The sequence below is a fragment of the Anser anser genome, assembly GCF_964211835.1.
Source record: "Anser anser genome assembly, chromosome: 9".
Lineage (NCBI taxonomy): Eukaryota > Metazoa > Chordata > Aves > Anseriformes > Anatidae > Anser > Anser anser.
The window spans coordinates 13,316,121-13,337,811 of NC_139729.1; the positions used below are offsets into that span (position 1 = coordinate 13,316,121).

The 21,691-nt window shown below is 58.6% G+C and overlaps 1 protein-coding gene across 1 annotated transcript; it reads left to right on the forward strand.

The window, feature by feature from the left end:
* Positions 1-201: 201 nt before the first annotated feature.
* On the forward strand, positions 202-21,429 carry IGF2BP2 (insulin like growth factor 2 mRNA binding protein 2). Its single transcript, XM_083847995.1, has 16 exons — positions 202-504; positions 954-1,014; positions 7,828-7,876; positions 8,353-8,404; positions 8,831-8,894; positions 10,324-10,596; positions 14,381-14,515; positions 14,745-14,867; positions 15,109-15,244; positions 15,425-15,553; positions 17,868-17,936; positions 18,115-18,231; positions 18,566-18,640; positions 18,807-18,938; positions 19,019-19,132; positions 19,729-21,429. The coding sequence occupies exons 1-16, from the start codon at positions 315-317 to the stop codon at positions 19,822-19,824; spliced, it is 1,815 nt and encodes a 604-aa protein (XP_083704121.1). The 5' UTR covers positions 202-314; the 3' UTR covers positions 19,825-21,429.
* Positions 21,430-21,691: the final 262 nt, after the last annotated feature.

Genomic DNA, 21,691 nt, shown 5'->3' on the forward strand with positions numbered 1-21,691 from the left:
CCCCTTTCCCCTTCCCCTCTCCCCCTTCCCTTTGTTCCCCCTCTCCCCCCCTCGGCGCCGCGACGCCCGCAGCCCCCTCCCGGTGCCGGGGGGCTCCCTCCACGTGCGGGGCCCGGGGCGGGGGCCCCTGGCGGCGGCGGGCGGAGGGCGGGGGCGGCCGGGCTGGGCTCGGCGCGGCTGGGCTCGGCGCGGCTCCGCCCGCTGCCCGGCGGCGGGGCGCTGTTGCAGGCGGCTGCGGGCCGGGCCGGGCGGGTGGCGCAGCGCCGTGCCCGTCTCTCTCCGGCCGCGGGGCGGGAGGAGCCGCGGGGCTCCCCATGAAGCGGCGGAGGATGAACAAGCTCTACATCGGCAACCTCAGCCCCGCCGCCACCGCCGACGACCTCAAGCGGCTCTTCGGGGACAGGAAGCTGCCCCTGGCCGGCCAGGTCCTGCTCAAGTCCGGCTACGCCTTCGTGGATTTCCCGGACCAGAACTGGGCCATCCGGGCCATCGAGACCCTCTCGGGTGAGCGGCGCCGCGGCCCCCCCCGGCTCCCCCCGCCGGGCCCCCCCCGGCCGCCCCGCTCCCCCCCGGCCCGGCGGCTCCGGCCCCGGCTGATTTTTCGCTGATTTTTTTCTCCGATTTTATTGAGGGGCAGCCGAGCGCCGGGCCCCCCCGCCGGCCGCCCCCCCGGCACCCCCCAGGCCCCGGGCACCTTATTACGAGGTGCCCTGCCCCAACTCGCCCGGGGCGCCGAGCGGGGGGCGGCCGAAGGGGCGGCTGGGGGGGGCAGCGCGGAGCCGGGCGGCGGCGGGAGCGGAGGGGGGGGGAGCGCCTCCGGGGCCCGGGGGGCCGGCGGAGAGGAGGACGAGGGGGATGAAGGCCGGGGGGGGCGGCCGGGGGGGTCCCGGGGAGAAGCCGGGGGGGGGGGGGCGGCGGCGAGCCCCGCCGAGCTGAGCCCGCTGTCCCCGCAGGTAAAGCGGAGCTGCACGGCAAAGTGCTGGAGGTGGATTACTCCGTGCCCAAAAAGCTCAGGTGAGGCGTGGGATGGTCGGGGAGGGGGGGGCGCACGCCCCACGCACACGCGTGGGGGGGGGCAGCGGGAGCAGCGCCGGGTTTTACTTTCGCTACGCTCCGCGGCGGAGCGGGGGGGGGGGGGGGGGGGGGGCAGCGCCGCCACCGCCCCTGGGGGCTCGGGGAGGGGGGGGCGTGGGACCCCCACGCGTGGTTTGCCCGGCCTCAGCCCCCCCCCCCCCCCGCAGCCACAAGATGTCGGGGGGAGCCCGGCGCTGGGGGCACCCCGGGGCCCCCCGCTGCTCCCCACCAGCCCGGCCGGGAAGCGGCTTCCTGCCGGGAAGTAACAGCCCCGGCGGCGAGGGCAGCAGCACGGGGAGCGATAGCGGGAACGATAACGGCAATAAACGGCAGCGATAGCGGCGATAAGAGCGATAGTCACAATCCCAACAACCCTTCCGAGGATTCGCACCGGGAGAAGTTGCGCGCTGCGGGCGGTCGCGTCTCCTCCGTCAAGTGATCCAGGTCCTTACATGTATTTTTTAAATTATTTTTCCCCTCTCTTTTTTTTTCTCCATTTTTTTCCCCTATTTTTTCCTTACGCCCGCATCTTTCCTCCTGCGCCCCCCCTTCCATAAAACCCGCTCCCAGGGCGCTTTCCTCCTCCCTTCAGGTGGGCAACGGCGATGCCGCTTTATAAAGAGAGGGGAACACCCCGACCCGCAGCATTGCCCCCCGGCACCTCGCGACAGCGGGGCCGGTGGCCCGAAATTCAGAGGCTCGGGGCACGGTTGGTGCCGGAGACGTAATTTTGCAACATGGTGCTGGGGGGGGACACATACAAACAGGACGCGTTGTGTAATGGGGGCTCGGTGGGGAGCAGCTCGTGCCTGGCATCACGTGTGCCGCGGTGGGATGCGGGCTCTGACAGCGGGATTCCTTCGGCGGGGAGCACGCGCGCTTTTACCTCCCAACCAAGCAGGCGAAGCCTCCCCCCGCCTCCCCGCCGCGAGGTTTCGGAGCTAAATCTCCTCCGGCAGCCTCGTGCCGCTCCGTCGGCCGCTCCTGGAGAGCGGCAGAGGCAGAAATAGGGGTTTTGAGGGTGTCAGACCTTCACGACGGCCGATGGAAAGCAGGGGTTCGCCCTTATCCCCGTTCTCCATTGGGCTGCTGTGCTCTTAATTTGCCTGCCGAGTACAAAAAGGCATTTAAACAGCCCAGAAATAAATGCTTATTTCTTTGGCCGTAGCCTGTTTTCAGCTCTCTCCAAGTTTTCTAGCCCAGCCCGGCTCCCCAGCTCATCGGCACCTCGTTTCGGGTCTCTTTTGCTCACATCCAAAAACCAAAACTCCAGCCTCACGTTAACGCCCGCGGCCGGCAGGGCCGTGCCGTCGCCTCGGCAGATTAAAGGTTTGATTTTTATAACGCGATTTTTGGCGTGGAGCGGAGGCTCACGTGGTTGTGTTGTAGTTTTTCCCCTGCCCCGGGATTAATCTGCAGTGATTTATTTTTGTTGCCTTATACATATATATATATATATATAAAAATATTTTGTTTGTTTGTTTTCTGCATATACGTGCTCAGCACAAAACACTGACGCGCGGGGGATGCTCGGTGTTTGCTGCACGGCGGTGGGGTTTGAATGCAATGCGGGAAGGGGATTTGATAAGAAATCTGCCCGAAAAAAACGCATCTGTGCGTCGGGAACCTGCCGGGAGGGATTTCCTCGAGGAGCCTCCGAAGGCACAAAAGGACACACGGTGCTGGAGGGAAGCGCAGGATTTGCCCGAATTTGTGCTTCACGAGTTAAAAATCGGTAATTGCGCTGCAGTGCGAAGGGTTTGCCCTGCTGCAGGCATGATGGGAAATTATTGTGATTGTTTTGTGTTTGTATAAGCTGTGCTGTGCATCGGTGGATTTAATTTTAAAAAAAAAATATTTTTTTTTTGTAACGTTGGTTTTGAATTCACCGGGAACAGAGAATGTTGTTGTTTAGCTCAAGCCGGGTGAAAGAGCCGTATTTTCAGGGGTATTTTGTGTCCAGAGCTGCGCATCCGACCTCTGAACATCCCGCTGATGGGAAAAAAAAGATAATATTAATAGTAATAATAATAATAATCAGGATTGTTTGTGCGATGCTAACAGCAAAGCCCAAGCGCCCCCCGTGCGGGCTCGTGTACAAGTGCTGGCCGAAAGCAATGAGTTTAATCAGGAGCAGCGACGTGCCAGAGCCCCGCTTCGTGGCTCCCACGCGGAGAAATTTCCAGGCTCCGCATGGCCGAGGTGCCTTTTATTTTCTGCTTCCGCCGTAATTTTCCAATTTAACAATTTTCAAATGATGCTTCTGGAAAATAATCGGTTTGAAATGAGTTCCTAGGGGAGCTGCTGGAGCTCTCCGGTTCCAGCAGGAATTATTCTTAAATCTGTTAAATCACAAAAAGGCTTGAGGTGGGGAGGGGAAGGATGGCGTCGCGGCTGGGATTTAGCGGGGTCGCTGGAAAACCGTCCGGACGCGTCCGGCACTCCTGGGGCGCAGAGCTCGGGGGTGAGAAGTCAGCCTTGGAGCTCGTTGTTTTCCCTGGCACTTTGGGCTGAAGGCAGAGTTTTTGCCAGCGAGGTGTGTTTTTCCACGAGCTGGGTTTGCGCCCCTTTATTCCCACACCCGGTTGCATTTCACGCTCATCCTTCCATCGTCTTCATTTATATTTTATTTAATTTATTAATTTATTAATTTATTTATTTTTTCATCGCATTCATGCTGTAGCACTTCAGGTGCGCTTTCTGGGGAGGGAATTTTTTTTTCCTTTTTTTTTTTTTCCCCACTTCCTTGCATGGAATACAAGCACAAGCCCTTCCATCTCTCCGCGGGCGTTATCTCCCTCCCTCGTTATTGTTGTTATTGCTCGGTGTTGATTGCAGATGCTTGTTTAGGGGAGAGAAAACAGAAAACCCTTGTGCAAACTGACGCTTCTGCGCGTTGCTTTGCCGGGAAAAGCTTCGAGCACGGATGATTTGCACATACACACGTGTCAGGAGCGGGTGGGTTCGTCGCCAGCCTTAAATTCGGGGAAAAAACCTGCAGTTTTCAGTTAGTTTGCTCGTGAATAGCATTGAGCGTGCTGGAGATGTTTGGGGCATGGTGCGGTGGTTTGCTTCGGGTTGAAAATTAAATTCAAAGCACTGAAAGTGCGTCGCTGAGGCTGCTGCTGTGGCCAGGGGCAACTTTCCTTGTTCCCTTTCCCAGGGGCGCAGCACGTGGCCAGGGTTGGCACCGCTCGACGAGCTTTAAAAACAGCATTTCCCAGGAATAACCCATTACCCAGAGCGGCAGCGAGCTGGGAGTTTCACAAATCAGGGTTGCATCAGGATTAGGGTTGAAAAAAATGCCCTGGAATAAGCTGGAGAGCCAGGGGGGCCGATGGAGAGCTGCTTCCCACTGTGCAGCCGGCACGGTGACACGCAGTCCGGCCGGGGAAGGAGGTTTGCTGGGTGTTCAGCGGTTTTATTTTTATTTCTGTATTTTGTTTTATTTTTTTTAGCTCCCCATTTTTAACCAGGATATTTGTGGATCGGATTCCTGCAATGGAAACTCGGGGGAGATTTGTATTCCAGGAATTTGGGGTGGGCTGCAGGGTGCCTGTCGGTGACAGGAGAGGAATAATTGTTGTCCCCCCTTGCGTCCCAGTGCAGAGCAGGAACGCGGAGGGGTGTTTGCAGTTGTTTTTTTTCCCTTTTTCCCCCTCTTAATCTTGAAAAGCCTTGACAGATGGGACGCAGTTTCCCATTCAGCCCCATCGTTAATACATCCCCAGGTCGCGGGGGTGCGTTCATCACGTGCCCTCCTTGCCCCCCCTCCCGCGCCGGAGGACAGGGCTTTAGCACGAATATATTTTAATTCCTTAAGAGCGTCAAGGCAAAGCCCCCGGAGCAGGCGCACCCGCGGTGCTCTCGGCCGCCGCTCAAAACTGGGGCAGCGCTTTAATGCTCGTCCATCGCCGAGCTGCCGCTGCCATCCCGGCAGCTGGGGCGGACGCAGAATTTGTCGAGGTGACCCCAAAACGAAACCGGCGGGGGCAGGGAATCATCAGCTGCTTTCGTCTGGGGTGCTCGTGTCCAGCTGCAAATCGCCAGACGCAACCAGTTCAGGTGGGCGCGAGTTTGCGTACCGCCTGCTGGTTTTTATAATTTCGGTGGCATCGTAATTTTTTTATATGATTTTTTATTATAATCTTTCGCCTAGGACATTGGAGACATTTTTCCAGGTGGAGCAAAGTTGCTGGGGGCAAAGAGAGAGTTGTGAAACCCCGCACCTCCTAAATGCTTTAGCGACATTGTGAGGTTTTCACGAGCAAGCACTGAAATATTTTGTAAGGTGGAGGTGTGCAGATTCCCCCGCTCTGTTTCCCATTTCTCTAGAAATTTGGTTTTGATTGGAAGCAGGAGCCACAGGGCTTTTTTTTTAGCTACCCCAAATACTGATCCAAGGTAGAAGGTGCTAAAACCCCTGTATGGCTTTATAGCAGTAAAACAATGCACGGCGTGAATGGAAAAAAATCCTTGTTTGGACAAAACCCCCAAAATAAAAATTCCCATCTCTTTAACGCTTGAAGCTGGTGCTTGGGGTTGTTTTTTTTTTTGTCTCTTGCCCCATGCCCCACGCGCTTGTGGATGGGGTTGTGCTGATGTGCTCTTGTGGGGCTAATTAGGTGTTTTTCCATAAACTGTATCCCCGTCGTTAGTGATTATTGGTGGTGTTAATTCCTACCAGCTTACTGCAGAACGTGGGGTGCAGCGCAGCGGGGCTGATTCTTCACTAGTTCTGGTGTTGGGAGCTGGGGGGGGGGCTAAGATTAGCCTGTGGCACCCCCAGGGCCCCCAGGTCCGTCATCGGGGGCGGCCACGCATGGCCCAGCGCTGCTTCAACTGGGCGGGGGCCATTTTCCACCTGGGCAACAGCCGTGGGTGCTCCACATGAGACACGTCCCGTTTTCTGGAGTGGGCGCTGTGTGCGCGGTGGTGTGGGGCCAGCCGTGGGCAGGTGACGAGGACGGGCAGGAGAAGGGGACGGGTGAGGTTGTTGGTGATTAGCGCAGGATTGCCATGGCCGGGGACCCCCATGGGCCAGGTCCTCCTGACCGCCTCCTCCGTGGGGTAGGGTTGGATCAACACGGCTCAGTGCCGGAGCCTGCACTTTGGCCACGACCCCATGCAGCGCTACAGGCTGGGGGCAGAGTGGCTGGAAAGCTGTGCAGAGGGAAGGGATCTGGGGGTGCTGATGGATGCTCACCTGAATACGAGCCAGCGGTGTGCCCAGGTGGCCAAGAAGGCCAGCGGCATCCTGGCTGTGTCAGGAATAGTGCAGCCAGCAGGGCCAGGGAGGTGATCGTCCCCCTGTGCTCTGCTCTGGTGAGGCCGCACCTCGAGTGCCGTGTTCAGCTTTGGGCCCCTCACTACAAGAAGGACATCGAGGCCCTGGAGCGTGTCCAGAGCAGGGCTACGAAGCTGGTGAAGGGCCTGGGACACAAGGGGAACCCTGGAACATGGGTTGCCAGGGAGGTGGTGGAGTCACCGTCCCTGGGGGTGTTCAAGGAAAAGTCTTGGAGGTCTTTTCCAATCCTAGTGATTCTTTGACTCTATGAGATGGGGCGGGATGGGATAGGGTGGGGTAGGATGGGATGGATGGGATGAGGCAGGATGAGATGGGGTAGGATGGGATGGGATTGGTGGATTGTGGTAGGATGCGATGCGGTAGGAAGGGGGGAATGGGATAGGATGGGATGGGGTAGGATGGGTGGGATAGGATGGGACAGGTAAAGTTGGATAGAATAGGATGGGTAGGGTTGGATAGGATGGGAGAGGTTGGATGGGTGGAATGAGATCAGGTGGAGCGGGATGGGGTGAATGAGATGAGATGGGGTGGGATGGGCAGGATGAGATGAATCTCGCTCCTTGCCATGCGAGCTCTGCACCCAGCCCTGAAATCCCTGGTGGCAGCTGGGACCAGAGAGGTCCGTGGCTGCTGGAGGAGTGGGCTTTGGGAGCGCTGCAGGAGACGTCTTTGGCTCTGGCTTCCCCACTTTTTCCAGTGCCTGATTGCTTTTGACTGGCAGAGCCCCCTTCAGAGGAGGCTGCGAACCAGGGGGGATGGCAGGGTCCATGCATTCCCCTGCCGCTTCGCAGCATCGTCTCCCCTCCTCGCGTCCTCCTCGAGCAAGGGCAAAGCTGGGCAGAGCGGGCACGACCTCCTGCTGCTGATGGGCTCCCAAAACCAGCGTGTGCCGGGAGGTAGCTTGGCAGGGAAACCAGTCCCCACTGCTGGAGGGGGTGGTCCTGCTCTGCCCTGCCTGGCTTCCTGGCACCAGGTTCAGCGGTCATGCAGCTGTGTGTCAGCTCCGTGAGCTGCTCTTGGCTGAAAATAGCAGCAAAAAGGGAAAAAATAACAGTCTGGCGGAGGAAATTGGCTAAGGAAGGATTGCAAATGCTGCTCGGGATGGGCAGTGTGTGAGTTTTGTCCCAAAACTGCCCGAGTGCGTTTTGCTGCAGGTTGTCTGGGCAGGCGCTGGGTGGCCGTTGCCTTTTGGGGGGCCCTGGCGATGCCCCGAGGCGGCACCACGCGGGGCTGGAAGCGCCGCTCACCTCCAGGTGCCTCCTCCACGGACGTGCGTTTCGGTTTCTCCACTGAAAGCCACCAGGTGATGCTGGGAACCGCTGGAGAGCGGCAGCATGCAGCTCGGGAAGCGGGGTGCCTTCTCAAGGTCTCACCTTCTCGCTCCCAGAAAGCCTCCGGTAGTCGCTGCCCTCCCGTGACCGTAACCCAGGGCTTTGTCTTTGCAGGAGCAGAAAGATCCAGATCCGAAACATCCCCCCCCACCTGCAGTGGGAGGTAAGAAGCGCCGCGCTCCCCTCCTGCCCCCTCCAGAGGCTGGGCCACCCCAAAAGCACCCCACCGCACCTCCTCCATCACTCAGCACAAACTTGCACTGCCAGGCTGCGCGGTCTCCACAGAGTCCTTCCGTTGCCTTCCCAGTATCCCCAGTCAGGAGGTGGAGGGTGAACTGGGCTCCATCTCCTGCATGCCCGGGGCTCGATGCTCTGAGCAGAGGGGCATCGCGGGGCGGTGGGGTGCGGGGTGGGTGAAGGTGGTCCTGCAGTCGGGTGGAGGTGGCTTGAGGATGGCTCCGAGCACGCAGGACCCCGCGGGTCAGGGCGGAGCAAGGAGCCACAGAGCGGAGGAGCCCTGCTGGAAATGGCACAGCCCGAGGTTCGCACTGGGAGGCCTGGGGGCGAAGCAGGGTTTGAGCCAGGCTGGCAGAGGGCTCCCGCCCGCCTCACCTGCCTGGTTTTCTGCTCTCTCCCCAGGTGCTGGATGGCCTCTTAGCCCAGTATGGGACAGTGGAGAATGTAGAGCAAGGTAAGATGGTCCCGCATGGTCCTCATCTGTCCGAGAGCCCCAGTGCCGTGCCCCAGTTCAGCCCATGCTGGAAAAGCCACTCTCAGCAGAACCTAATAGGGTGAAATGTGGTTGTCCCAGTGGTTTGTGCTGGGCTGAAGTGGTTTTCCCTGAACAGTCACCTGCTGGCAGCTCAGGCTTTGGGTAGCGACCTCAGCCCAGCGCAGGGCGTCTCCTTTGCTGCTCCTTGTGTGGGGTGGAGACAAGTCCACGGTGGGGGGCAAGTGCAGACCGCAGGCAGTGGCTGGGCCCCCCCACGAGAAAGGCGTTGTGCTCCCACCCTCTGCGTCAGCCCTCCACCGCAACGTGGGGCACTGGGGTCCGGGAACAGCGGTGACGGCCATCTCCTCCTGCCCCCTAACGCTCCCCGCCTTGCTTCTCCCCCAGTTAACACAGACACAGAAACAGCAGTTGTCAACGTAACGTATGCGACGAAAGAAGAAGCAAAAGTGTAAGTGGCTTTTTTTTCCCATTTTGTCTGTATTTTTGATTTCTCCTGGGAACATGGTGAAGTGCTGTGCGGGGCCAGGAGTTGTCCACATCAGCCACGTTTGCTTTTTCTCCTGCTCCAAAGACCTGGTGGGGGCTGGTGTGTCCACGTGTTGAGGATGGATTTTGTCCTCGCTACCGTGGTACTCTCCATAGAAGCATCAAGGGAGAGTAGACCTGGGGTGCTCCAAGCCCCACTGCCCTCTCCATGGACCTTCCAGGCAAGACAAATTTCCAACCAACCACCCGAATTTCTCCAGTGAAGTTCAGCTATATTCCCCTGGCCATTTTTCCGGGCCGCACCGTTATTTTTCTCCTTGACTTTTCTCTCCCCCTTGTGGGGTTGTTTCCAAGCTCTTTCAGCTTCCAAGTGTGTTAAGGGCTGCCTGCCCCACAGCCCTCTGCTTGTCCCCTCTTCCTCTGTGCTGTCTCCTCCTGCCCCCAAGGGGCTCTTGGCTGTGTCATTTGCAATTCCCTTTGGACTGCATCTTTCCTACAAGCCTGCAGGTCCTCTTTGGGGCCCCAGTGGCCTTGTCTTCGGGGAGCAAAGCACTCTAAGATAGCGGAGAGTCAGGTCAGGTAAGCCGCCCATCAGAGTCATCTTCCTGGACTGGAAGTTCAGACCTAAACTGGGAACGTGCTTTGTCGGTCACTGGTACGGCCACCTGGCTCGAGCAGCTGGAGGAGAGGTGGAATATGGTGAGGGAGGTGGGAGAGATGGTGGTCATACAGGGCAGAGTCAAGTTAGAGACCAAAATTTGCAAAGACTCAACTCCTGCTTCCTGGAGCTAAGTGAAACCATCTGAGCAGCTCCCAGAAGGCTTCCAAAACACCCCCCTGACCTGGAGAAGAGGGCATTTGGGTTTGTCAGTAACTGGTTAGGGGACGCGAGAGGGAGGTGGGGGTCAGTGGCCAGTCTGCAGGGGTGGAGAGCAGCAGAGGGCAAATCACTGGTGTGTTGCGTGGAGACCCTATAGAGGAGTCGCAAAGAAATGCCACCCATCAAGAAGAACTTCAAGAGGATGGAAGAACCTGGTGTAGGCACCATGCAAAGACGTGCCTGAAGACTTGTTGCATCCAGCAGAGGAAAAACGTACAAACTAAGAGTTAGTCAGAAGTGCAAGGACAGAAAGCTGTAGCTTTACAGGATGGCAGCAGAGACAGATGCCCCAAGGCATGGTAGGTCTGACCTCGAGGCTTTGCTGATGAACACTGCAGCGATTTCCCACCTGAGTTGGACCAAAGTTGGGGGACTTTGTCTTCTCTCTTTTCCTGTGGACCTGGGGGGAAGGAGGACGCTGGGCTGGAGAGGGACGGTGCCCTGCGAGGAGAAGCGCTGGGGGTGCCACCGACCTCCTCTCTCACCCTCCCCTCCTCTCCCTGCCTTGCAGAGCAATTGAGAAGCTCAGCGGCCACCAGCTTGAGAGCTATTCCTTCAAGGTTTCCTACATCCCGGATGAAGAGGTGAGCTCCCCTCCGCCCCCCCAGCGATCCCGCCGCGGGGGCCACTCTTCCAGGGAGCAGGGCTCCTCCCCGGGGGGCTCCTCGCAGCCCAAACAGCTCGATTTCCCACTGCGGATGCTGGTGCCCACGCAGTTTGTTGGTGCGATCATAGGAAAGGAGGGCTTGACCATAAAGAACCTAACTAAGCAAACCCAGTCCAAGTAAGTACCTCGAATGGTTTTGTTTCCTTCCACAGGACTCTGTGGGTCCACTTGCTTTTGGCTGTCAGCGAACGTTGTATTTTTGGGGTGTAGCTTCAGGAGAGGGCGGCGAGCTTCCCTCATCATGGGGTAGTAGCCCACGGGGTCTAGACAGCTCAGCCCCATTTCCCAAACCCATCCTTACTGGCCTGGGGGTTTAGGAGGGGGAACACATGCTGAAAATGGCCAGAAACGGGGTTTCTAAAGCCTAATGCTTTACAAAGCAGGAGAGGCTGGATCCTGCGAGCCCCGGAGCCAGCCCCGAAACGGGTGTGCTCGCTGCTTGTCAGCCAGCGTTGCTTGGCTCGCGTAGCTCTCGCCCTGCAGAAATAGCGTGGGACGAGGCTTTGGAGAAAAAGGGCAGATTTGGGGATAAAATGGGGATCCTAGAGGCAGCAGTGACACTCTTTGCCCTTGGGATTTGCTCATGCTGCAGCGCTCTGTAAGGGCTAGAGATGTTGCACAGGGGGAAAGGGAGCACCAATGGGCTTTTTGTAGCAATTTGAAGCCTTTTTTGCTATCTAATTTTTTATTATTATTTTTGAAGAAAAAAGATATTTAAGGACTGTCTTGTTGAAGTTTTCCATGTTTCTCATGTCAATGTTTACATTGATTGCATGGTTTTCCTGCACGCTTTGTTCCTGCCCAGATGTGTTTGTGTTTAACCCAAAGCTGTCTTCTCCCATGTTCATCATCCTGAACCCGGTGATCCCACAGGACATGGGACTCCTGTACCAGAACATCCTCCAGGGCGTCCTATTTCTCAGAGAAGCTTTGAGAGGAAATTACTTAAATCAGAATAGTGCATCCACTTGAGCCGAATTTGTTCCGGACCCAGCTGGTGCTCAGCTGTCTCTGACACACGCTGACCACTACTGATCCTTGCCGTACGGCTCCCGGCGTGCGTGGCCCCGTGGTGTGCTGAGCAGAGTAGCGTAGAGCGCAGCGTAGCTCAGGAGGATGCTCTCTTTGCTGGTGCTCGCTCCTGCCAGCAGCAGGCAAAGACCGGTGCCCGAGCCTGCCTGTTCTGGTACGAAAAGTTAACCTCCAGCCTGGGTAAGAGAAATGTTTGAAGATTTGCATGCCTGTGTCCCTTGGGCTGAACCCAGTGCTCAACCTCTGCTCCCCTTGCTCGTCACCATCCCCTGCTCCAGCAGCTCGCGGGCGTTGGGTTTTAGAGAGGTCCCTGTTGGCAAAAAGAGGTTCGTATGGAAAGGGGGTGGCCCCGCAGGGTGAGGAGCCCAGGCTCGCCAGGGAGCACGGCCACCTCGCAGCTGTGGAGGCACCTGCTGCCCTCCCAGCTGCAACGTGCGCTGTGCTCGGGTCCATCCTGGGCCTCCAGCCCTTCTCCAGGTGAGTCCCCGGGTGCGTTCGGCAGCGGGCGCACCCTTGCCCTTGCCACCTGAGACTGGAAAGTTTTCCTTTGCAAGCCCTGACTCCCACCCTGCACCTGGCGAGGAGGATGGGGGACGCGGTTCCTCCCAAAACACTGCTGCCTGTGGGCAGCTCCTGCTGCGGAGCCCTTCCACCCTTGCGGGTTGACCTCCCGGGCCCGCCCCGAAGATGCCATGCCGCAGAGGAAGGCCGCGCTCCGTGCTCTCGCCTGTCCAGGCCAGCCCCAGGAGGCCGCGGGCCGTGGTGGGCCACCGCTTCTGCTCCAGCCTCGGGCAAGGGGGGACCTCGTGCACATGGCCCGTGCAGTCGCGGGAGGCTGCTACCTTCAGTTTTGGGTTGTCAACCATCCTCTTCCTCGGCTGTCCTCTCCTCTGTCCTCCCGTCGGACTGGAGCCGTGCCGCAGCAGCACTGGGACGTGCTGGGAAGCCTGGAGCCCTCCTCAGCCCTCCTGCTCTTTGGGGCAGGGCGTGCTTGGATGCAGCAGCCCCTTCCTGGCGCCCCATCTCCTCCCCGCAGACTGAGCTGGAGCTCACACGTCCAGGTTGGGATGGCTTGCAGGCCAGCAGGAATCGTGGCCATGCCTGGCCCTGTGCTTCTCCAGGATGCTTGGCATTTCAGAGCCTCCATCCAGCTCATTCGCAGCTCTCAGCCCCTCTTTGGTACCAAGGCATGGCCGTGTGCCCCATCTCCACCATCCTCAGCTGCTTCTGGGTCTGAGAAGCTGCCTGACTTGGTCCTGCCGCCGGACCGAGGCACGGACCTGCTCGGAGGCACATCGTGGTGTGCTTGCTTTCACCCTGGCTGTGGGAGGCAGTGGAGGTCCCCGTGGCACTGGGCACGGGATCAGCCTCTGAAGGACCAGGACCTCCGAGTCAGCCTGATGGAGCTCTGCAGCTGGGAGCATCCTGGAGGGTGTCACACACAAGTGGCAGTGCGTGGCTTGGTCCCTGTGTGCCGTGGAGCACCGTCAGCACCGGTGTCTCCAGCACCCCAGTGCCCGGTGCGAGCAGGACCGGTCTCCTGCTCTAGCTGACGCCACAGAAGATCTGCTGGAGCGACGTAGCAGTCTGACTGTCTCCCCTTTCCCTCCTCGGTGCTTAGATGAGACCACCCTGGGGTCGCTTTCGGAGCTGGCAGGGACAGGCTTTCCCCTTAGCTCAGGGTTGCCCTGCTGCTCCCCCTCTCCCTGTAGATGAAGCCGCCTTGTTTCTACGTGGTGGTCGGTGAGCTCCTGTAGGAGATGACCCCTGCAAACCCACCAGGACCCAGCATCACCCCAGTGCTGTGCTGGGGGGCACTGCACCACAGCCTCGGCCTTGCTCGCACAGCAGCACCCACAGTGGCAGTGGGGTCAGGACGTGGACCCCTTACAATAACGGGAACTTGGCCGTTGGCAGAGGGCACGGTGGTGGAGCCGGACACGTGGGGCTGGGGGCAAGTACAGCACCTCCCCATAAAATGGGGACTGGCACGGCCCCAGCCACGACGGTGACGGGGACCCCAAGGTGGCGGCCACGAAGCTGATGGCAGGATGGCCACGTGGAGTCATCCTCCGGCAGGATGAAGGCTCGGTGGAGAAGGAGAAAAGATTGCTTACGCATCACCCATGTCCTTCAAGGCACGTGGTTCATGTGTCAGAGCCTCCTACCCTACTTTCCTCTCTCCATGTCTCAGGGCCCTGGCCAGGTGCGGGGGTGCAGTGAGGAGCGAGCTGGAGGCCCCTGCCTCCCTCCTGCCACCCCCTGAGGGAAGGAGCAGAGCAGCTAGAGCACGGCCTTGGCCAGTGCACAAGGGAAAACTTTCTGGTCTCACAGGGACAGGCGTGAGTACGAGCGCTGTTGTCCGTGTGCAGGTGTGACTCCGTGCCCTGACAGCCACGGGTAAGTTGTCCCCGTCCCGGAGGACACGCAGCGCTGGTGGCAGCTGCTGAGCAGCCTCGGGTGCTCTGCACGGAGAGGCTGAGGTTGGAAGGGACCTCTGGGGACCTCGAACCTGGTCTCCTGCTGCAGCGGGACAGGCGTCAAAGACAGGGCAGGTGGCTGAGGGCTTTGTCCAGTGAAGGAGTTGTTCTGCCCCGTCGTGGTGTTGGATGGTGGTTGGCATCCCTCAGTCCCCAGGCAGACCTCAGACCGTAGAGGCACGTGTAGGCCAAACCTGATCCAAGCAAAGTGCTGCTTCTGGGTGGCAGTAGGTGTACGTCAGCAGGGCCTAGGTTCAGCCCAAAGACTGAGCAGATGTTGAAAGGAGCCCGTTTGTGAACAGCCAGTTGAGCTCATGAGCTCTCAAAAGCCTTCTTGCGACGACGGCCGCGTCTCAGGGGGCTTCTCTCTGCTGGTTGTGTCACCGTAGGGTTGACATCCATCGGAAGGAGAATGCTGGCGCTGCCGAGAAGCCCATCACCATCCACGCAACGCCCGAGGGGTGCTCCGAAGCGTGTCGCATGATCCTTGATATCATGCAGAAGGAAGCTGACGAAACCAAATCGTAAGTGCGACATTCGCTGGCTTAACAAAATCGTCGGATTTGCTTGTCAGTTGCCATGGAGTCGAGGAGCTCGGGTGGCTCGGGTGGCATGCAGGCAAGCTCGGAGAGCAAAACCTCAGAAAATACAGATGGTTCTTCTGTTCCTCCCACCGTGTCGCTGCTGCCCCTTGCTGGAGATGGGCCTACAGACTGGATGGGCCTTGAGATTTTACTTTCTCCCCTGTTTTAGAGCAGAAGAGATCCCCTTGAAAATCCTAGCTCACAACAGTTTGGTGGGGAGGTTGATTGGCAAAGAGGGCCGCAACCTCAAGAAGATCGAGCAGGACACGGGGACGAAGATCACCATCTCGCCGTAAGTCCTGCTGAACACCGGGTGGTTCCCCCTGCTGCCCACCACCCTGCGGGCAGCACCAAGCCCAAGCCACGCAGGCCCGTCCTGCTGTCCTGTCCCCATCACCCGCGGGCAGTGGCATGGGGGAGGAAGTCCTGCTGCCTCGGGGTGGGGGGCCCTTCTCTCATTTGGCAGTTTGTCTTTATTTTGGCCTGAAAAAAGAAACGTAACAACATCTCCCTTTTGTCTGCACGTGGGCTAGTTTACAGGATTTAACCATCTACAACCCCGAGCGGACCATCACGGTGAAGGGCAGCACAGAAGCGTGTTCCAACGCTGAAGTGGAGATCATGAAGAAGCTGCGAGAGGCCTACGAGAACGACGTTGTGGCTGTCAATGTGAGCCCCCGGCCTGCCCCTCGACATCCCCCTGCTTCAGAGCTGCTGCTGAAGCAACCAGAAAAATATGTGGGGGGCGTGGGGGGTCAGTCTGTCATGGAAAGGGCCACAGCGTTTGCTAAGAACCCCCAAGACCCCACTCAACCTTCAGCCCTTCTCTCTGTGTCTTTACCTCTCTAGCAACAAGCCAACCTGATCCCAGGACTGAACCTCAGCGCTCTGGGCATCTTCTCGACAGGGCTTTCCATGCTCCCATCCTCTGCGGGGGCCCGAGGTGCTGCTGCGGCCACCCCTTACCACCCATTTGCAGTAAGTGCAAGAGAATCTGGGGCGCGGGGGACTTGCTCGTGGGAGCAGGGTGGTCTCTGGACCCTCCTAGCTCTCGGGTTTGGGTGGGTGCTGTGGCTGTAGGGGCCATCTCGTGGGGAGCCTTGAACAAGTGCTCCAACCCCCGGCTGTTTTGGAAAGGTGCTCGTCCGAGCAGCCAAGTGGAGAAGACAGAGACTGAACGTGGCTTGTCCCTCCTTGCACGTAGCTCCCTGGGTAGATCGGCTGCGTCCTGATGTTGTGCTGAGCTCGGTCTCGCTTGTATCTTAGGCTTGCCACCTCTGGAGGGTGGCTCTCTGCTTTTGGCTTGCGTTCCGCATGCCGAGGCGGGAGCTGGAGGCCGCTGGTGCCGGCAGGGAGGGGCGGTGGAGGTGCTCCCCTGTCCTGGCCCGCACTCACACCCGGGTGCCGCAGGCTGGGTTGTGCCCCACGGGCACAGCCTCTGGGCCGCCGGAGAGGGGCTGAACCATGGCAGGACCCGCGGGATCGCCGCCGGGCATGCGGAGCGTGGCTGGGAAGGGGGCGAGCAGTGCCTCAAGGCTTGGTGCCTTAATGCTCTAGCGCTCAAGGGGTCCTGCCTGCCGAGAGCTTATCTTCAGACAGATGCACTGCTAGAAACTCATTTTTTTTGACATGACCCAGGCCCCTTTGGCTTTTCTGTGGCGCACAAGTCTCGTAAGTTGCAAGTGCAGGGGCAGTCTTGTGAAGGAGAGGTAGTGAGGGGGGTCTGCGACGTGGTTCTGCAGCCAGGGCTGGGGAGCAGCCCCACCGTGCTGCCCGGGACGTGGTGCCTACATCCACATGTACAGGAAGGGCTGCAGGGACACACGCCAGGCACGTGTGGCAGCCCACGAGGATGGTGGGCAGGAGAGGAGCGGCCACCAGTCCTGTTGGCTGATGGAGAGAGAAGGTCCTCCTGTCCCCCAGCACCTGCAGAGCACCCTTAGGGTGACCGAGTGACAGGGCTTAAACCTGCAAAGCCGTCCCAGCTCTGTGGTCCGTTTCTCTCTAAATGTTTCTGCTTGGATGCTTGAAATGCAGGGAGGATGCCTCAGTGCACGTTAATTTACTTGTACTGTTTTCTTTTTCTGGCACCGCCAGCAGCAGAGTGGTCGGAGGAGAACGGTGAGTGCCGAGCCTGTGCCGGGCTCGCGATGCGATGAGGCGGATGAGCGTGACCCCGGGGCTTGTGGCCATGCGTGGTGGCCCCAGAGGGGTCCCCTTCCCCTGGGCATTGCTAAATTCAGGGCAGAGGAGCACAGGAACGGGCTAAAAGCAAAGGGAGCCCCTTCCCTTTCTGTTTTAACCTCCAGAGCAGGAGGGGAGGTGTCTCAGCACAGGTCGTGTCCGTGGGGCTGTTGGTCGGTCTGTGTGTGCCTGTGGAGAGAGGGATGCTCTGCCTGCGTCAGCAGAGCCTCTGGGAAGAGCCGTGTCGGAGCATTGCGGTGTCGTTTGTTACTCCGTGAGCTGGGGGGGGGCTGCAAGGTTCCTTCAGGCAGCCTCCTCCAGTGTGGGCTCCTTGACCCAAAACATCACCCCAAACAGGGAGCCAGGAAAAAATAAATAGGAAGTAGGCTCCCAGCTGGCTCCTTCCCCCCAAATACCGTGGTTTAGCATGTCGGAGCGATGGCCGTGGGGGCTGTAGCTGAAACCCAGAGCTTTGGGGAGGCGCAGGGCGTGGGGGACAGGGAAGGAGGCTCAGGGTGAAAGGGGGAGACTGGGGAGGTGCTGAGGTCTCCGTGCCCGCGAGGCTGGGCAGGAGCAGATGCTTTGGTGCTGGAGATGATGCCCGTGGCCAAGGTGCAAGCTGCTGAAGCCCCTGTCATGCCAGGTTAAACTGGAGGGCTGGGGCCGGGGAGCTGGGTTCAGATGGCTTGCACGTCCGCTGGGTTGTGCCTGCCCGAATCCGGGGCTGGGAGGAGCTGTACCTACTGCCAGGAGCTGCGCCTGGGCCTCGGGTACTCAGGGGACAGGGTGCTGGCAAGCGCCCCTTGAGGCACGGGGAGGGACACGTGGCTTTGTCCCTGTCCCTGTCCCAGCCTGGCTGTGCCCCCGCCGGCTGTTGGGGCAGTGTCAGCGCCAGCCTTTGCTTCTTCTCCTCTGACCCTGGAAAAGGGAAGTGGTCGTGGGTTCAGTTCTCGCCAAATCTTCTCCACCAGGCACCAGCATTGCCTACAGCACCGTTTCGGCTTCGGTTCGTGAGCTGAGGGGTGTCCCCGTGTCCCTTTCTTGGGGGGGGCCAGGGTGCAAAGTGCAGCAGGGCCCTCATTGACTCTCGCCCCCTCTCCCCCCGCAGAGCTCCTCGGCGTACCTCTCGGGGCTGTACGGAGCCTCCCCGGTCGGTGCCTTCCCGCATCAGCACCCCGTAAGTCCTCCCGCACCCACATCCCCTGTGGGGTGCCCCCTCCCTGCTGTCCCCAGGGCAGGGATGCTGTTTGGGGTGGCATTCCTAACCGGCAATTTTAGAGCGTGGGGTGGTGCACTGGAAAGTGGGGGAAGGGAAAACGAAGGAATTAAGGAAAACCCCTCACTCTCCCCGCCAGCTCCCGGAGCAGGAGGTTGTCAACTTGTTCATCCCAACGCAGGCGGTGGGGGCCATCATCGGGAAGAAGGGGCAGCACATCAAGCAGCTGGCGCGGTTCGCCGGCGCCTCCATCAAGGTGAGCTGAGGTTTTGTGCCTGGGCGGCTCCTGACGAGGTGGGGAGAAGGGGGTTCCCCGAAAGAAGGGTGGTGCTGCCGGCGAGCCCCCTCCCCGCGGCTCTCTGCACAGGTCCCCATGCCCGGGGGGTGGAGGGATGCTGCAGCACCCTGGTGTCCTCCAGGCGCGTGTGCACAGCAGCTGAGCACGCATTTAACCCCCCCAGATGGATGGATGTGCACCAGAAGTGAGGCTGAGCTGGTTCTCCCCTCCCTGGAGGGGACACATGGCTTAGCAAGGGGACAAAAGGCTTGGTGAGCCCCTCTCACGCTCCCGCTCCCCCTCCATTTCGCAGATCGCCCCGGCAGAAGGTCCCGACGCCAGCGAGCGGATGGTCATCATCACGGGGCCGCCCGAGGCTCAGTTCAAGGTGGGCTTGGGTGCTGTGCTGCCAGCCCCCTGATGGCGGGGGGGGCACTTGGCTTGGTGCTGGGCACCTCAGGTTAGGGCAGAGCCCTGCAGGGTCCACGGGCTGGATGCTCCTCGCTCGGCACCACCGCTTTTGCTTCATTTTACATCGCTCCCCCTTCTCGCAGGCCCAGGGGCGAATATTTGGGAAGCTGAAAGAAGAAAACTTCTTTAACCCGAAAGAAGAGGTGAAGCTTGAAGCCCACATCAAGGTGCCTTCCTTTGCAGCCGGCCGCGTGATAGGCAAAGGTGGCAAAACGGTACGTGGGGGCGCGGCGGCGGGGCTGGGCCCCGCTGGGGGCGGCCACCCCGAAAACGAGGGCTCTGTCTTCTGCTGCAGGTGAACGAGCTGCAGAACTTAACGAGCGCAGAAGTCATCGTGCCACGAGACCAAACCCCAGATGAGAACGAGGAGGTCATCGTTAAAATCATCGGGCATTTCTTTGCCAGCCAGGTGAGGGTTTTCCCTTGTCGTGGTGAATATTCCCGCCTGGTTTCGGCCTCTGGGAGGCCTGCCCCAAGCCCGGCTCCGTCAGCACCCTTTTCCTGATGGCTGCCTTGCATCCAACGGTGTCTCAGCAGCTCTCCCCAGTGGTGCTAGCACTGAAATTAAGGATAGGCTTAATCGAGCTAAAAATACACATCTCAGGATCGCCATGGAAGAAGCACAAGTTGAAAACCCGCAGTGTAAAGGCACGGCCCCGGCCTCAGCTCGCAGCTGTTGGAGCCGTCGCCGGCTGCACCGCTTCGCCAGCTGCCCCGGGAGAGGCGCAGGAGCAAACTGCTCCTTGTGTGCGCTGCCCCAACTGCAGCGGGGGCCGAGCAGGCGCCTGGCCCGTCATTTAGAGCCACGAGTGGGGAGAGGCTCAGTTGTGGGAACACCTGCTCGGACCAGGAGTGCGTGCAGGGTGCCCTTACGCTGCTCGGGGCTTTGGCCGCTCATTTCAGGTGCTCATTTTGGATGCTTGTGGCTGTGCCGCAGTCCCCATCCCGAGCCCCCCCGCCCCCCAACCTCCCTCCTGACCCCCCCGCCTCTCGCTTTCTCCCCAGACTGCACAGCGCAAGATCAGGGAAATCGTCCAGCAGGTGAAGCAGCAGGAGCAGAAACACGCTCAGGGAGCCCCAGCCTCGCAGCACAGCAAGTGAGGCTCCCGCCGTGCCGGCCAGCACCGCCCGATGAATGTACCCCTGCCACCCAGCGGGCAGGGAGCAAACCAAAGAGCACCCCGAGGCGCAGGGACGGGCACGGGGACGGCTGCGGCTCCCCACGCACCGGCGACAACGCCGCAGTGCCCGGCCGCTCGCCCCGGGGCGCTGCGGGCTCTCTCCATCCCACAGCCTCCACCCGACTCGACTCCCGACGCTATCCCTTTAGTTGGACTAACATAGGCAGAGGGTTTTGGATTTTGTTTTTTTGTTTTGTTTTTTTAATTGTTTTTATTTTTTACCTAAAAACGACCCGTTTCGCAAACCGTTCTCTGGCCAGGTGTGGCTGGGTAAGTGGAGGAGCCTGTTCGGCGTGCAGCGCCCGTGAGGGTAATATATTTTAGAATTAATATATCAATAACAAAACTAACGCCGATTTTTAATTTTTGTAAGATTTTTTTTTAATTTTTTTTTTTTTTTAATTTCAGAGGGGTCACGGGATGTTTGTTTTTAGCAAAAGCAGGCTTTTTTAGACTTTTAAGGAAAGGAGCTAGTCCATTGGTTCTCTAATGCACAGTAGAGCAGAGTTGTAGGATTGCCAGCAGGAACAAAAATAATTAACCAAGTGTTAAAAAAACGATTTCTTAAGGGCTTTGAGAAGAGCAGTGCCATGGGGATTGCCTGTGTGAGCCAACAGAAGGGATACCGTCTCCTACAGGAGGAACCTCTCCCTTTCACACGCCCTTTCCTCTTTGCTTCACAGAGTCCAAAACTGGGTTTTGCATCTGTTCTGACCCCCCGCCCTGTCCATCTGTCCATCTTTCTCTCCATCACCGCCAGACAAAGCCGTGCTCGACATTAGCACTCCCCCAAAAACCAGCCTGCCCCATGGTCCAGCCCGCAGAGAACAAACTTCCCCCGTGGCTCTTTGGGGATGAATCCCCCTTTTTTTTAGTTTTGGTGTTGGAGGGAGAGGAGGGAAAAACAAGGGGGAAAAGATTTACAAAACGTTGTTGGCCCAGGGCTTGAAGAAAGAACCTAGCAAAAGTTTTTACAAGAATGCAACATGCATACACACACACACACACAAACACACACAAAAAAACTACCTCAGGTTTTCGTACCTCAGCACCTTGCGCTTGTGTTTCCCTTTTAGAGATTTTTTGTATGCCTTGTAAAACTGATAGTTGGAGCATTTTTTTATTTTTGTAATAAAAACGAGTTGGAAAATGATCTCGACCAAGTCAGCTGCGAGGTGGGAGGAGGAAACCAGCCCACACGTCCGAGAGCTCTTCTGTAGTCTCCTGCTAGCTGAGAGCCAGTGGCCGTTCCTTCGGAGAAAGCTTGAGAAATGTTAAAAAAAAAAAAAAGAAAAAAAAACACAAAAAAGGTAAAAGAAAAAAAAAAAAAAAGAACAACAGCAATGAAGTCCAACCAGCGAGAGAAAGGACCAGGGCCAACCACCTGAGCCCGGCAAGGTGCTGAAGGCTGAGCCCGTGCCAGCGACGTACTGACAGACTGCAATGCCAGTTTTTGTCTACTGCAAAGTGTTCTGTGAAAAAAGCCAACGACAACAAACAAACAAAATATATCCAGCTAACAAGAGCCTGAGCTTGCTCTCCGTTGCTTTCTTTCCAGTGCCCTGTGGTGGTCATGGCTGTGCCAAGAGCGGGATGGGTGACAGGTCCCTGGCTGGGAAAGGGTGAGGGAGTGAACAAGAGGGTTAGGGCTTTTTTGAGGGTGTTTTTCTTTTTTTTTTTTAATCTTTTGTTTTAAACCCAGCAGCAGGGATGCCCTGATGACTAAAGTGGGGGGGGGGGTTTCATGGGTCCATGTCCCATCCTCCACCATCCCCAGTACACAGCAT